This window comes from Amphibalanus amphitrite, unplaced genomic scaffold (assembly GCF_019059575.1).
Source record: "Amphibalanus amphitrite isolate SeventyFive unplaced genomic scaffold, NRLGWU_Aamphi_draft 000068F_arrow, whole genome shotgun sequence".
NCBI lineage: Eukaryota > Metazoa > Arthropoda > Thecostraca > Balanomorpha > Balanidae > Amphibalanus > Amphibalanus amphitrite.
Window position 1 is genome coordinate 78,153 of NW_024881564.1, and position 16,419 is coordinate 94,571.

The following is a 16,419-nucleotide window of genomic DNA, read 5'->3' on the forward strand; positions in this document are numbered from 1 at the left end:
CGCTATCATTTGCTATCATTTTGGAGAAAGCCGTAGTCGTACGCATGTGCTTTCTGCTGTGATAATTTTATTGGTTTCATCGTCGATTGATTTTGTTGTTTGGTCCGACGAGGATGGGACAAATGACCGATGAACTTGTCAGCGAAATCTGATGAGTTCTCAGACTGAATATCATACATACTTGTAGGAGTACGTACAGTATGTCTAAAAAGTATGTCCCCTGGTTTGGCTCTCCCACAGGAGGCGAATCGGTAACTTGGCTGAATCCCAGTTGCGGCACCCGGCCGCCAGGGTCGCTGCCGCGCGAGCGGCCTTGACCGCTCGCATGTCATTGGCAGTTCGGTCCCTCCCCATCTATACCGAGGTGGGGAGGGGAGAAGAGGGGAAGAGAGGGGAGGGAGCGGCATCCGCTCGGCACTGGGCGATACCTGGCTGACCCCGCGCTCCCTCGCTGACCTCCGTCCTGCCCTCAGGCGAAGACCGACTTCCTCGGCCCGTAGCGGCCGAGCGGAAAACCGAGCTCGCAGGGCGCGACTCCATTGGCCCAATCTTATAAATGGAATGCTGTCGTATTCACGGCATTAGATAATATTAATAGTGATAGCACTAGCAGCAGTGGATGTGGTAAAATAGTCCAAAACAAACGAAAGCACACGATTGACGCATAATGCGCCCTCCTATTCAAATAAGCCCGCCCACTTCAATAGATGGTGTAGTTTCTTAGGGCGTAAAAGATGCAAAACACTACCAAACTTTTTTAGCTCGGCCACTGGGACCGTCAATATACAATTGACTGAAATGCATGAAAACCATTTTGCATTTAATAGCCGTTTTCTGCACCCAAACTTTGGTCAGTGACGCCCTGTCCATTCTAAAGCGTTTATAAGATTGGTCCCAGCACCCGATTTTGTATGAGGAAGTCGTTTAAGAAGCATCTTATCTCTAACCAATTTATTTATTATGGCCACTTTTACAGGACGTCTATAGAGCTTTGACATTTCTTCCTCGTTCAGGAGCAACGTTTTAACCCTCACCGGACCTTCAGGTTTTCTGAATACCGAGTGGGCGTTGGGGGGTTGGAAGATAGGGAACAACCCCCTTCGCCGATTCGCCCCTTATTGAGCTAGACTAGAGCCTCACGAAAGACACGATCGTGTGCGTCGTTACGAAATGCAGCGATTGGTCTCCGATTTTAAGGACTAGGATCAGCCGATGACTTCTGAGGTTAGGTCAAGTGGCCCAAGGCACATGTTCGGTTTTTGGTAAATAACTTCGCTAAAAATGATAGCAGATCCGCGATTTTAGCAGCATTGTGTTTGTCTAGCTCAGGCGTGTCGAATGGTATACATTTTCTTCGGGTGAGATCAAGTTAAGGTGTTAACCTCGGGGCAAGGTCAGGTCACAGCCCGTCAGGTCATGAAGCTGGTCAAAGCATATAGATCTTATATACAATTTAATTTAGAATAGTTTAATTCAAGTCGGTATGAATCCGACTTGACAATTTACTAGGTGGGTTTTGCAGCGCCATTACTGCATGTAATTATAAATCATTGCTAATTCCGATCCGGATATCGTTATTCAATGCTGGCCTTTGCGTCCTCAGAAAAGTTGTTTATAGTTATGAAGGCTTGCATTGACCCACACTTTCCATTTTTCAGCACCATTATTCGCCGTAGTTGACCAGGTATTTTCTTCAGCTCTCCCATGAATCATTTGGCTCGGACCCATGGCGTATCACCCGTGCATCGCAATACGCACCTACCACACACAAGTTCACGATCCCCACGAACCCACATCAGCGTCCGTTCGCTTGGTGTGTGACCCCTTGACCTTTGTCCGCGACAACTGCCAGCTTGCCGGAGCACCCCTCCCTACACGCGCTGCCCCGCCCGCTCCCTCTCTCCCTCCCCCCCCCCCCCCCGGGGTCATGTCACGAAGGTTCGGGCTTACGCTACTACCGGCCGCTGCGCAGCTGTCACCTGGCGCTTGGGAATGTGTGGTCTGGTGCGGATTCAGCCAACTACCGGCTCGCGACACCAGCGCCACGTAGTGGCGACGGTACATTCTTTTTAGACATACTGTACCTATGCTTCTACAGTCTGCAGCGTCAAACACCGGCTTTCTGAATCCGCCAAAGCTTACGACCACGGGACCAAATTACAAATGAGCATGAGACGATTTCACGTACTTAAAGGGACCCTCCCACCTTAACATTAGATTTGAGCTGAGATAGCCAAAATGGGGTCTCTGGCTCACAATTACCGGTTTCGGCACTCACAACATCGAGAAATGCCTTAAATCGGAAATATTGAATTTCAAAATTGCAGCATTTTGATTCAGAGGGGCTAATGCATAGGAATACCCCTCTGAATGTGTGACGTCAGCGCAGATATCTAACGATTTTTAAATGTTTGACTAAAACGTTTTGTAGCACGCGGTGGTATATGCTGCTTTGCGCGCAACAAATGCCGCACTTTCAAATAAAGTCGCTGGGAACAGCGGAGATCCCAAAAAGTAAACAAAATCAAAAGTCTAATATCTTGAAAACCGGTGAATATTTTTCGATGAAATTTGGTAGATATTCGTTTTTGCTCTTTCTGAACCGAGCCACATCACTTTCATGCCAATGCATTAACTTTTTTGAAGGTGGGAGGGTCCCTTTAATGCTTTTTTTTTTCAAGCTCTTAGTGGTTTACAAGATTGGTGATTGTTTTAACGTTCGTGGTTTGGTGTTTCCCTAAATGTAAGCATGCATCCTGTTTCATTCCTCAATCCTTTCTCGTCGCTGATAGCGAGTGGTTTTGTTACAAGCAATAAATAAAATAACCAAACTATTTTAATGTTTTGCACGGCGGCAGGTGAAGCTGGCTGAAGCATTGATTCAATTATCACAGAAAACCGCTCATGGAAAGCCTGAGAACGCATTCATTGTTTCCATTTTACTGTTATCGGATCCAGGTGAGGGAACTAGCGCTGAATTGCATTTGACTTTTTTATAATTTTTCCTGCCTTCTTTGCATACTCCCTGAGCGCCCTGAGCAATGTATTGACGTGTTTGAGTGGCGAATAAAAACGAGGCGTTTTTCTCTTGTCTCTTTCTACGAGTTTTTGGAACTCGAAGAACCTTGTGGGATTCGCAGCAATCCTTATCACATTTCTGGATGCCTTTGTGTCTTCAGACTGCATGCCACCACACCACAATGGCCAATGATAACATTTTGCAGAAAATAAGGTAGCGCAATATCAATGCAAAATTGAGCATAATCTTCTTCGTGTGTAAATCGTTTATCATGTGTTTGCTTGATAGCAGTTACAGACACTTCCTGGCTTTTTCGGCAGCACCAAATTCTATAAGCACTGCAAAGAAACTGCAAGTAGGTAAAAGCGGTAAAAGGTATAAACGGTAATCTTGGTCGAAGTAGATGAGTAATGGGAATAGTTATAATTTAATGGTTGCTTCTCTTTAAGTCCTGACGTAATAAACTTCGCTTACGTTCGCTGCTGTGATATTCCAAGAACATGATTTTCAATTCGGAACACAAGTTTGTGGCGGCGATGACGGATAGGGGCGGGTCTCCCTATCTTATCTATTGCAAAGTGACTCTTATCGTATTTCCTTCGTTATCGACTTCGTCGCCACGCTTGAGCAAGGGGTGAGTGGACGGTGGCGTTATCTTTTATTTAAATTAGTTGTGAGTTTACATCTTGGATTTGTTCGATTAGTCATTACTGTGCTTTTTATACACGTAGTTGGAAGTTTTGAATCATTTTGAGTTCGGCTGAAAGGTTTGTTTTTATTTTCTCCCGGTGAATAAGTTTTGCCATGGATTGGTAATCCATGGCTCCTAGCATCCAAGCTCCTACTACCAAACGCTGGGGCTGCGAGCATGCTGCTACTTCTTGGCTCCTCGCTGATCATATTCAAGTGCTCTATTCGTTAGACCAATGAGAGGCCAAGAAGCACCAGCAATAACTTCCTTATAATATGGGGAAAACCCACAGCACGCTGATATAAAAATAGTGACTGAACACAGTGCCCTGGATTCAACCAATTTGACATTGGCTGGGCAATGGGCATGGTGCTATGATAGGGTCTACTACACTGCTCTGCTCCATGCTAAATCAGCACATTTATTTGTCTGCACCACATGGTTTGCTGGCCAAGTGTCTGAGCTGGCAGCACCCAGCCCCCCACTCAGACTGCAGCATGTGGCAACAAGGTCAATAGATCACACCATCCAGGGTGACAAATCTGCATCAGCTCAAGTCAATCAGTCTGAAAATTGGTTTGGCACCATTCAGGTAACTTACAGAACCAACTTGGGTAACTTTGGTGGGCAAATGTGCGAACCACATATTGTCTCTCATAATTTTCTTGGACAGTGATGCACCAGCAATCAGCATAGCAGCACAGTACAATACCATACCACAGGCCCACACCCCACACTCCACTACTCAAAATCTGCACCACACCATGGTAAATTGGCATCACACCGCAAACTGGCTGAGTGCCTCTGCAAGCACAAGACCTTGTCACAGTTGCCATGTCTTTGCAGTTTGGGCTTGGTCTCCAACCAAATATAGTTACAATTATAAGGATTTGCAATCTAGGATTATTAATGTCATCATGTCATCGTCAGTCTTGTTTGTAAATATCATCATGGCTGAGTCTGACATGGCATGACCCTCAGGGCCTGTTCTCTGTTTCAGGTTAACTTCAGATTTCAGTGATGGAGCCAGAAGAGAACATTGGTAAGATTTTTATATGTTATTATTTGCAGTAAGCAGTGGAAAAGTGAAACCATTCTAAGCCATTCAGGATTATATATCAAATAGAAGACATGTTTGCCATGATGTTTTCATCATTCACTCTATGTTTTTTGTTGAAATTCTGCATGAGTGATTCATGTCAGTTTCATTTATTGTTATTTAGATACAAGCTAAGCTGACATTTAGATTGAATGAATATAGCCTGTGCCAAGTAGAGCTTCTTGCATAATGAGTGGGCCCAACCTCTGGCAGTTGCCGCGGGGGGCAGTTGCCGGGTGGAAATTTTTTACCAACTGAGCTCAGGGACAGATTATTATATCAGTGCTCTCTACCCTTATTTTCAGCAATGGCCACTCCGGTGCTGGCCATCAGCAACAAGGCGGTGAAGAACAAGAGAAGGAAGATGGAGGACCGAACGGTGCTGGTCCACGACCTCAGAGGGGTAACGGACAAAAAGGTAAGGCTGCTCGCTTAAAATTCCGACATTAATAGTTTGAATTTGTAGGAAATCATGCATGGCTATACCTAGCGGCATAGCCTCTTATTAACACAGTTGATTCAAAATATTCATTCAACTGTTTTCTGCGACTTTATTTCAGCTTCCGGACCATTACGGCTTTTACGGCGTCTTCGACGGCCATATCGGCTACGACGCAGCTGCGTACTGCACCCAGCACATGGCTCGCAATCTGGCCGAATCGCCGCAGTTCCCCGACAAGCCGCACCTGGCCTTTATCGACGCGTTCTCCACCACCGACAAGGGCTTCAACGCGACGGTACGTGGGCGACGCGCGAGCGTGAGCTGAATTGGGAAATGCTTCAGCGGTATGATTTATAGAGTGCCTATTTGCTCATCTGATTTTAATGCTGATACATGGCATTTGATATTTGAAATCAGCTTTTGGTGATATCACTGGTCATGGATTTTGCGCTTCGAACGGTTATGGGTCGAGGTCATTTAGCATATCCAGTGCCGAGTTTGCAGGCTAGTTTGTAAGACGATACGTAAAGTCACGGTGGCACGGGTCCCGGGGTCATGGCCTGCGTGGGCCGGTGTCGGTCCCTGACCATGAGTCATCAGTGGGTGCGGGCCAGGGCCGCGCCACACCGGCTCTTCTGGCCAGCGGCGGTCAGAGATGCAAATCGCTCCGCCTTCGGGGAGCGGCCGGCACCCCTGCTGTCTGGCCAGGAGTGGCTCACGGAGTCATGGCGCCTACCTGTCATTTGGCCCCTCCCGGCGGTGACTAAGAGGGGTGTAGCGAGGGGAGGGGCAGGTCAGCCATGCGAGGTGTTACATGACCGGAAAGTGTTATGGGAAGGTATTACATGACATCATGTTTGTTACTGGGGGCAGAATATCTGGGTCATGTAGAGTAGGTAGCGTGATTGTTTCGTTATGTGATCACAAAGGAGTTTTGAAACTTAGTTTTTATAATGCTAACGGATATTAAAGCTTGACCGGTGTTTTTCGCGCATCTTGCCTCAAATGCGCCACTGTTGTTTCTTAGTCGCCTCACACGCCGTTTCCGAGTTCATTTCCCATCAGCTCCAACTACCCTCTGCCTCTTATTGCACCTCATGTCCGTTGAACCCAGCACCTGCAGCATTCCCACCGCTGGTGACTGACCGCTACGACCGTCCACCCCGCGCGGCCGCTCCCGTGACCTCGTGGGACCCCTCCCGTGTCCCGGTGTGACCCCATGTGACCCCCATGTGACGCTGTGTGCCGGCCTGCAGGGCAGTAACGCGGGAGCGGCGGTTGTGGCCGCGCTCATCTCCAGTACACACCTGCACGTGGCATGGATCGGTGACTGCCAGGCGGTACTGAGCAGGGCCGGTCTGCCCGTGCGCGTCGTCAACCCGCACAAACCCGAGCGGCCGGTGAGTGGGATGGGCCGGGAGTAGGGCTGGAGCTGGGGGATGCCGGCAGACGTGTGTTCACTAAGAAGTCTCGTAGGTATCACTGATTGGCTTCATTCTCATGCTAGGCCGTTCTTTTTGCGTCTTTTTTAATTGTGAAAGCAGTTTTTTCTTTGCTAGGATTTTTTATTGCATGTATTTGAATTTTTGACTTTGTTCTTGTTTGCACTTTGATCAGTTACAGGTAATTTTCCACCCATGCATTCCCCGTTTTTGACAGTGTATCTATCTATAACTTTTCCGTTTTCAGGACGAAAAGGCGCGCATTGAGCAGCTGGGCGGCTTTGTCAATTTTTACGGTTCCTATCGGGTCAACGGCGTTCTGTCGGTGTCACGAGCGCTCGGTGAGTTTAACTTCTGTAATTCATGTCGGTAGTCGACGCCTTGCTACTAAAGAGGTATAGCCGTATGTATCTGACATAATATAACATATCGTAATTGATACGCAACATTTCGGCTTTATGTGTTGGTTGCTTCCTTCATTTTTCTCATATGTGTATTATTATTCTAGCCCAATGTTGTATCCGGTAATGATTCGTTTAGGTATAGCTAATATTGGCTTACTTGGGCGAATTATTATATAAATTGGTTCGTTATATTACATTTCCCGATTGTAACGGTTTTATATTGCGATGTGGCGCTTAACTCTTACGGTTGCTATGTATTGTGACACATGCTCAGACTAAGTCTTGTGTGACGGTGAAGAATATGCGCTGCACCATTGGGGACAGCCTGCAGTAACGAGTTACATGCATTTTTTACGTCCCTTTATGTTGATTTTTCCTCTGCTTCCGTTTCCATTTTACTGTAATAGCGAACACCACAGCATGGTTACCGCATAACTTACGAATGCAATTTGGAGCATACGTCCCATATCAGAACGAATGCCTCGTTTGAGTGTTGCCGACACAAAGGGTGGTGACCGGCGTCGGTGGAAGCGGCGCCGAAGGCTGCACGGCTCCCGTGGCCACGCTGGCAGTCCTCCGTGAAGTGGGCGAGTGAATCACGCCGGAAAATCAACTGAGCGTGGCATTACGTAATTTACGGCTTGGGACACGTCTGTGAGGTAGTAGAAATGAACTGTTTGCTGATGTAAACCAGTGCTGAAATTTTAGTAAGCGGTGGTTTTGGCCATGACTCCGCGGCTGCTGTCCACCAAACAGCCATGTCGGGAGGTTTCGCTTTGTAGTTTTCTGGATTAGGTCGGATGTCACATATTTGACGGTTCATTGATAGAGGGATGACCGATCTGCTACCCAATTCTTAACCAAGGGTGGGAGGGGGAGTAAACATTCCTTCTCCTCATGCACACCGCGGATAGTACAGCCCCTAACGATTATATTCATCAATCTTCTTCCAAGGTCCTTTCAACAGCCACACGGCCTCACCACCATGCCACATCATCCATTGACTCCAGCCTCAGCTCATGACTGGCACGGTATTCGCCGCCTTTGCGGCCGGCCGAGTTGCAATCATCCCCGTCAGCACACATGAGTTCAGTGGCGAATAGCTGCGGCGGCCGCGCCGGCATTAGTAGGCGTTTTGTTTGTTTATATGTGGCCACCGGGCGGCTGCTACCGCCTCTGTCTGTCGCCGGAGACCCGGCTCACGGGTGCCAGACGTGACGGATAGGAATGCGATGTGGCGGCGTGTTGGGGGGTGTCAAAAACATGCCATTATCGATTGACGTTTGGTGATTAAAAAGTGATTTGAGCGGCATGTACTTTACGTGCGGACCTTTTTGTTGGGCGGTTAATCCTTCCTCCTGCCTTGCGACCAACCTAATGTTATAAATACGTTCCGTTCATTGTTTTTTCATCAGTGGAAATAATTTCGTCTCTTCCAACTTGTTTTGTCTCTTTTTCTCACTTCATCTCCCGCTCCTTCTGCCTCTCCATTTTTCTCTCCCCCTTCCGTTTTTTCTCCCTCCCTTTCCTTTCTTTTCCGGCTATCTTGTTCCTTTTCCTTTTCTCTTTCTCAGCTGCCTCCATTATATCGCCGCTCCATCCCGTCCCTGCTATTCGTTTCTCACATGTCGTTTCTCACCTGCCGTTCGACATCGGATTCAGGGCTCGACATCTTCGTAACGCGTCTCTTCTATCCATCGCCAGGTGACGAAAACTTTCGTCCGTTCGTGAGCGACCGGCCGGACGTGACCACTGTGGAGCTGGATGGCACCGAGGACTTCCTATTGCTGGCCTGCGACGGCTTCTTTGACGTGATCAATGCTGAACAGACGGTGCGGATGGTCATGAACGACATGGAAGAGAACCCAAGTACGAAGGGGAGAGGAGGGGAGAAAGAGAGGGATGGATGGATGGGGGAGGGAGGGTGAGGGTGACGTTGAGGTTGAGATTGAGGTTGAGGTTGAGGTTGAGGGTGAGGAAGAGGGAGAATGAGAGGGATTGGGGGAAGGAAGGAAAGGGCGCGGACGTAGTGGGGTGAGGTGTAAGGTTAGGGTTGGAGAAGAATTGAGTGCATGTGATGAGAACATAACGAGAAGAACATTATTACGTTTCACCACTTTCTCGGATGGCTAATGGCGCAATCAGCTGAGTAACAGAAGTTTAACTTAGGAGTCATCTTCACACCACACCACACTCATCACCTTACACTTATTGTGGCACCAAATAAAGCACCCACCAAATCGCCTGCTCAGTTAGATGCACCGTAATTCTCTGACCGCCTTGCTCTCTCCCCCGGTAGACGATTTCGCCGGTCTGGCCGAGCGTCTGGTGCGCGCGGCCGTCGACCTGCGCTCCTCCGACAACATCTCTGTGGTAGTGCTGCGTCTGGGAGGTCCTGTCGACACCACAGACGCGGCGGCGGCCACCCCCAGCGGCCGCGCGCCGGGCTCCATCCGCAGCACGGACCCGTCCATCGCGGCCGGCGGCGGCTGCGCCAGTGCCAGCGCCTCGCTGCTCGTGGACGAGAGCCTGGGAGGAGACGTGCCGCGGGTGGACTTTGACAGTCCGAGTCAGGGTCAGATCACGCCGGATATGTTCAACGTCTCGGCGGCGTCTGGAGGCGCCGTCGAGCCGTCGGACTCCGGGTTCGACATTGAGCGAGAGGTGAACCGGATGCTGACGGGAGGAGGACGCGTGGAGAGAGACACGCCGTCGCCGACGACGCAGACATGTGAGTACAGACGCTGCATGTGGAGAGGGGCGTGGGCTGGTGGTGGAGGTGATGGGTGGGGCCGACGGGGACCCACATTAGGGGAGTGAGGTCCAGTGTCTGTGCTTCTACTGTGTGGGTTACATGAACAGACCATGCATACTGTTATCGGGACTTCATAAAGTCCTTTTTGGGAAGGATACTTACTATTCATTTAGAAAAAGTCCTAAGTATGAATAACGGCTGTGGTGATAACATTTCATCAAATATGGAAAGTACACTCTGAGTGTAACTAACAAGCGCCGTGGTCTATGGCGTGCTCTTCAGCGAACACTGAGTCGCCCCACGTGGCGCCTGGAGGCTCAGGCGAGCCCGCGGAAGCTCCTCAAAATGGTGAGCGACTTCTCGGTCTTGTACTAGCAATGCTTCCCATAGTTGTCGCCTCAGATGGTACTGAGAAGCTGCTTTCCCTGACTGGGCTACGGTAGAAGACTTATTGCATGTGGTTGGTGACTCAAGTCATTGGCAGTCGATGGGAACCATTGATCGGTTAATAGATAAAACTCTTGGTTACGTTTATAACCACTCCTTTCATTTTGGAAGAGCTAGCAAATTAGTTGTCCGGCTGTCCTACCTAGTTGTCAGCGTATGTTGATCTACTACTATCTGCTACAAGCAAAGTGCCCGTCATAGACATTTTGACGGCGCTTTGGTCGCTGCGTCGCTTGCTCAAGAGTATTTCTATTCCACAATCCCACTCGTCAGGGAAGATGACAGGTGTATCGTTGTTTGGTTTGTTGCATTATTTTTCGCCGGGTCGCTGTCACAGCTAAATGCGCCTTGGCCTAGCAAATTTCAGGCCAGCTTGCACTCGGCGCAACTGTCTGAACCACCGAGTAAAGGTCTTAGATTGTATAGCTTTCTTTGTAGTGGCATATTTCAGAACAGCTTATGTGCTTTTTTGTAGCCATTAGATGATAACGAACTGCGGATGGCTGGTTTTTACAGCTGGGAGCCTGCCAGTCCAACTAATTTTACATCCAACATCCAACTAATTTTTACTTCTCCTAATTGATTTATGGGACAAATCGACATTTGGGAACAGTTTCGTTCTAATTGTAATTCGGATGGCACTGTCTCACTCATTTGGACGTAACGCTAAATAGCTTTGCCTGTATACTGCCGGGATTTCCTCATAATATCGTTGCTGTTGGCACAGTTGCTCTTATATTCTCCATTTATGCCTCGCAGACAATGAATGTTAGACAGTTATTGCGCTGTTTGCCAGGGTCTCCTCTCCTCCAGTCTCCTCCATGTCCAGGCCACGCCAACACCAGAGCCTGTGTTGTCCGGTGCTGTCCGGGTGCTGCATGATGATGTAGCGACCCTCCAACACAGCGCGTTTGTTTTGGCCCGTGATAGTTTCAATCTAGATATAAACACTCAGCACTGCCAGATATCCCGCCCACGTGTTCTGATGACGTGATTAGAGAACATGTCCTTAGTGATGTGTGGGATGCTGTTGCCCCGTACTTTTAACCAGGGGTTTATATCGTTTCTTCCCGAGAGTATTCAGTTTGTTTTGTTTTGTTGGGTTAGGCCCTTTCGGTCGACAAGACCATTGCAGAGCCGGAAGGATGATAGGAATTAGGGGGAGACATTGGTCTGGGCAGGCACCCTAGTGAGTCGCCGGGGCTGAGCCCGTCCAGAGGACAGGCCACCCAGCCCCAAGGCACTCACTGCACCCGGCTACGGGGTGCGCTCCCTCAGGAGCAGCGGTGCCGCTCCAAGGGAGCAGCCCGCATGAGATAAAGTTGCCTGTCCAGCCCGGAGGGGGGTTGCGGCGTGGAGGAGAAGGATTTCAGTATCCTGAGGATAGAAGCACGGATAGGTGAGTATTCAGTTTAGAGGCTTTCACCCGTACTAACAATGGTCGGTCTATGATGTCATGCTTGGCCAGCGACTGCGCCGGCCGCCCTCTGGTGGCCTAAGCTGGTGACCTGGCATCCCCGCGGGCGTCTGGCCTCCGGTCAGCCGGGCCCGTCGGGTCAGATGCCTGTCAGCTGCTGATTCACCAGATCGATACGGTGTCTCGGCTCTGTATTGAACCGTTGGTGACCATAGCCTATTTCAGCTCGGTATTGAGCGGTCAGAGGCAATAAAGCGTATCTCAGCTCGGTAGGTATTGAGCGGTCGGTGGCCATACCAACGGGAGATGCGTCTCCGAACTTGCCGATAAAAGTTTGACAAGGCTCTGCCGGCGCCGGCCAGGCGTCTGAGACTATGCTGGTGTTAGATACGCTTCGGTAGGGTGGTGTCGCGGGGCCAGTGAGAGTGAGAAATTAAACATACCGGATAAATCCTCTCCCTGTCGTTGATTTACATGAACCTTTTACATTGGGTGTTCTGTTATTCGCAGTTTTTGGCGTTACATAGCCATTATTTCTGTACGCCGTTGACATATCTTACTTGGAATGTTCCACTTGTCACCTTCCCTAGACGTGACATACCTATTCCCCTGTCGTGGCGCCGAATAGACCATCAGCCTCCTAACAATACAAACGATTGGGGTTCAAGGCCAGAGCCATTCCAGCTACAAGTTATGTGCGGCGCCATGCTGAAGTATTGTGTTTGTTCGTGTTAAAAGCTCACAGAGGCTCGCCCCTTGCACCCTCCGTTGTGTGGTGCAGCCGAGTCACCACCCCCTTGGTTACTGCCGGACACAGCACTGCGTCATCTTGTTGCTATGGTAACCCAGACGGGGGCGCACTCAGGCGCACTACCTTAGCCTGGAGGACTGCGGCAGTGGTGACGAAGCGAGCCGGTGTTCTGTTGTTACTTGGTTTACCATACCATTTGTCATATCCCAACCGGTAAGCGATTACAATGTTTGGATTTGGGCTTCAAAAACAGCGCATAATGGGTGTCTCGCATGTTTGACAAAACTTGAGCGAACTGCGTCGAAAGTCCCGTTCCATTCATGCGACCTCTTCACCACTCATATTTTGAAAGTCATCATTATCTTTTCAAACAACCTATTCCTCGCCATTCTTGACGGTCTCTATAGGACTTACCACGACGCTGTGCTGGCTCCCTCCCTTCCCCTTACTGTCTAAACTAGCGCCGTCTGGCCATTACCTTCTCAACTAGCCCTGTCTGTCCAGCAGCCCTGCTCATTTAAGTGATACTCAGGCTGGACAGCCCCGGTCGTGTGGTGTGACTTGCAGACGCTGTCCTTCTCAATCATTGACGAGGCCAGCTGCGGAGGCGACTGCATTTCAGCCTGCTGTTATGGCGGCGGCTGTCGGCATGCCGGAGTAGAAGCTGGGCCTCGAGGCTTTGGTCAGGCTAACTGTGGTTGACATGGCTGTCCAGCCGCATTGGTCTCCTAGAGCTTATGTGCTGAATTCCAGACAGTGGGCGTTGCAGGACACAGGTGGACACTGCTTGCTGACATTTCGCTTGGCTTTCTTCTGTTGACGGCTCAGTGTATATTTAGATTTGCTTGTTATGTGCTGTTCGCACAGACGTTCAAATATTAAATGCCAATATTTGCCTTAATCACATGACAGAGCCGCCATAGGTCATTTGATACATCGTTGATGTCTCCCGACAGCTGATTGATTTCCTGTCGATCAATAAAGGCTCGTTTGTGATAACGGAGACTGATAGCTGGTGACCGCCCACTGATACCGTCCAGTGATGGGTGTGAGATGTCTGAGGTGCTAAATCACCCGCCCACACCCCCGTTTTTGGCAACACTGACCCACATGTCGGTCGAGTCACCCTATCCTCTCCGCCTCTCTCTCTCTCTCTCTCTCCCTCTCCCTCTCCCTCTCCCTCTCCCTCTCCCTCTCCCTCTCCCTCTCCCTCTCCCTCTCCCTCTCCCTCTCCCTCTCCCTCTCCCTCTCCCTCTCCCTCTCCCTCTCCCTCTCCCTCTCCCTCTCCCTCTCCCTCTCCCTCTCCCTCTCCCTCTCCCTCTCCCTCTCCCTCTCCCTCTCCCTCTCTCTCTCTCTCTCTCTCTCTCTCTCTCTCTCTCCCTCTTCCTCATCACTCCCTCTCTCTCCTCCCTCTCTCTCCTCCCTCTCTCTCCTCCCTCTCTCTCCTCCCTCTCTCTCCTCCCTCTCTCTCCTCCCTCTCTCTCTCTTTCTCTCTCACTCTCTCTCTCTCACTCTCTCTCTCTCACACTCTCTCTCACTCTCTCACTCTCTCTCTCACTCTCTCTCCTCTCTCTCCTCTCCCTCTCCCTCTCCCTCTCCCTCTTGTCATGCTGCTCCCGCCCACACCTCATCCCGCGGCTGGTCGGAGTTTACGGTGTCTCTGTCTCTTCTCCGGTCTCTTCCTTAGTCTCTCAGTCACCCGCCCACGCTCCTCCGCATGTCTACACGGCGCTAAACACCCACGCCACACACCACCCGGTGTTGGGCTACATGGCTATGGGCAGGGTTTGCTGATATGGGTTTCACAAAGCGGCCGCACCGTCGCTTGACCATGCGGCTGTGTCTGCTTGGTGTTGCTAGGGAAGTCGGTAGTGGTCGGGAGGAGGTAGGCTTGTCTGTGTGAATGATCTCTCCGCTTGAGTGCTTGCGACGTGTGGTTGTTGTGATTAATGGTTATACGGTGGGTGCTTGCTTGCAGGCTCGTGTCCATTTCGAGACGCCGCTTTTTTATTAGATGCTTTTGGACACTATGGTAGTTACTATGACTGATTTGAAAAATCGTCTTGAGGTTCCTCGCACAGCGTCACACTACCTAAAATAGCATAAATTTGTATCATATATGTAGGTATTTAAAGCTTGCCACATTATGCGGGCCATAACGTATTTAGACACTTGGACAGGCGCCTAGCCCATCGGCCGCATGCCACGTCTTCGTGTGGAGGTCTGTGCGCTGTGGTCACTGAATATTTCAGGGTACACGCCCCGTCGGCTCATGCAGCTAATGCATGCAACCCGGTCCCAGCTCGCATAGATTATCCCACGGCCGTGAGAAAGGCGGTCTTTATTGACTAACCACACCCTAATCAGCCCTGTAATAGCAGTGTATCTGTTGTCTGCCTGCAGACGGGTGGCGGGACGTCTTCATAGACGCGGTATTTTTCATACCCGAGGTGACGGCTTAGGGTGAGGCCGATTTGATAGTCATGGCTGATTGGCCTCTGGCGCTAGGGAGCTTGCTTTGCCTTCTGCAACCTGTATTGTCCAGCTTTATGCTTGCACTCATGTTCTAAGCAAAACAACACTTGACCAAAGCGGCGGACCAGGTGACGCCCGCACGTGTCACGCTTTCTGACCGTAACGCGTTCGTGACTGTCCACGTCACCGCTTCTCCTCCGTGACGGTTCGTGACTCTGTCGTCACGCGCCGGGATCGTGACGGCCGTGACCTTCAGCTTCACTCGCCGTGTTTTTGAATGATGCAAGGGAGTGAGGAGTTCCAACTCTTCACCGGAAATGGCTGCCTTATTCCTAGTGGACGGCGTCACCGTCTGGAACGGGCAGTCTTTTGATGGGTCTCGGTCGTGCTGGTGTGGTTAGCTGGCAGTAGGGACATCTCTTTCGCCCACTTTTGTTGAATGCATCGCATGGCTCGCAGGCATACCTATAGACAGCTATGCAGACTGATGGCACTGTGCAGTGTGCTCATTGACAGCTTGGGCTCGTTAGGCATAAAGGAAGCGGCGGGCATTGCTGTTCTTGTAAGGTCTGCAAAGGACTTGTTTCCGCATGCGATAAGGCAAATTGACAACTGACGAGCAAACATTGTCCTTCACCCACGCATAGTTGTGGCTTGATCTCGTCCATGTTGATACGTATTGGTGTGTTTCTAGCTCTAGAACCACGTCCTTCATATTGATTGTATGAATAAGATAATTGTAGATAGTACAGGGTGTCTCACAAAAAGTGTACACATTTAAAATGAAGAAATTTCAGCATATAAGCACGCGCTCACGTCAAATTCAGGCTTAAATTGAAGCTTAGCTCGTGCAAATTTATTTGACATACAATTTGTTAGTGAGAGTCATGAGACAGTTAAGTGAAGAGGAAAGGAAAATAATCGTGAAATTTTACCTTCAAACCGGTTCCCTGGTATTGACTCAGAGGAAATTTAGGGCTCATTTCCCTACAATAAGAGAGAAACCGTCGGCAAACACAATAAAACGGCTTACTGAACATTTCTTGGCTCACGGAACAGTCGGAAATCAAAACACTGGAAACAGCGGCCGCAAGATAACTGCCCGAACACCTTTGAAAATCGGACAAGTCATTCGGCGAGTTGAGGAAAAGCCTGGAGTGTCCGTGCGGCACCTTGCGCAACAAGTTGGACTCAGCCGCTGTTCCACGCATCGGATTCTTAGGAAGGACCTGAAGCTTAAGGCATACAGGTTATCAACATCTCAAGAGCTTTCCAAGTCTGATTGCCTACAACGGTTGGAGTTTTGCCGTTGCGTTTTTAGGAAAGTGCTCGTCTTGCCCCAGTTTCATCGGCAACATTTGGTGGTCCGACGAGGCACACTTTTACCTTCACGGCTTACCTAATCGTCAAAACCACAGACACTGGGGCAAACACCGGCCAGAGAAGACTTTGGAAGTCCCATTACATTCTCCAAAAG

At 49.8% G+C, this 16,419-nt stretch overlaps 1 protein-coding gene across 6 annotated transcripts in view; it reads left to right on the plus strand.

Moving 5' to 3' along the window:
• Window positions 1-3,521: 3,521 nt before the first annotated feature.
• The window catches only part of LOC122378924 (signaling mucin HKR1-like), a 32,771-nt gene continuing 19,873 nt past the window's right edge, over window positions 3,522-16,419 (plus strand). The window contains exons 1-9 of one of the 6 annotated variants that reach the window (XM_043360594.1): window positions 3,522-3,653; window positions 4,711-4,752; window positions 5,115-5,227; window positions 5,370-5,546; window positions 6,508-6,651; window positions 6,941-7,034; window positions 8,802-8,966; window positions 9,397-9,828; window positions 10,135-10,200. In XM_043360594.1, the coding sequence (XP_043216529.1) occupies window positions 4,731-4,752; window positions 5,115-5,227; window positions 5,370-5,546; window positions 6,508-6,651; window positions 6,941-7,034; window positions 8,802-8,966; window positions 9,397-9,828; window positions 10,135-10,200 (1,213 nt within the window). In that variant the 5' untranslated portion in view covers window positions 3,522-3,653; window positions 4,711-4,730. Of the gene's footprint in view, window positions 3,787-4,710; window positions 4,753-5,114; window positions 5,228-5,369; window positions 5,547-6,507; window positions 6,652-6,940; window positions 7,035-8,801; window positions 8,967-9,396; window positions 9,829-10,134; window positions 10,201-16,419 lie in introns of all 6 variants that reach the window. The other 5 variants (XM_043360595.1, XM_043360593.1, XM_043360596.1 and 2 more) reach the window with 5 other exon arrangements.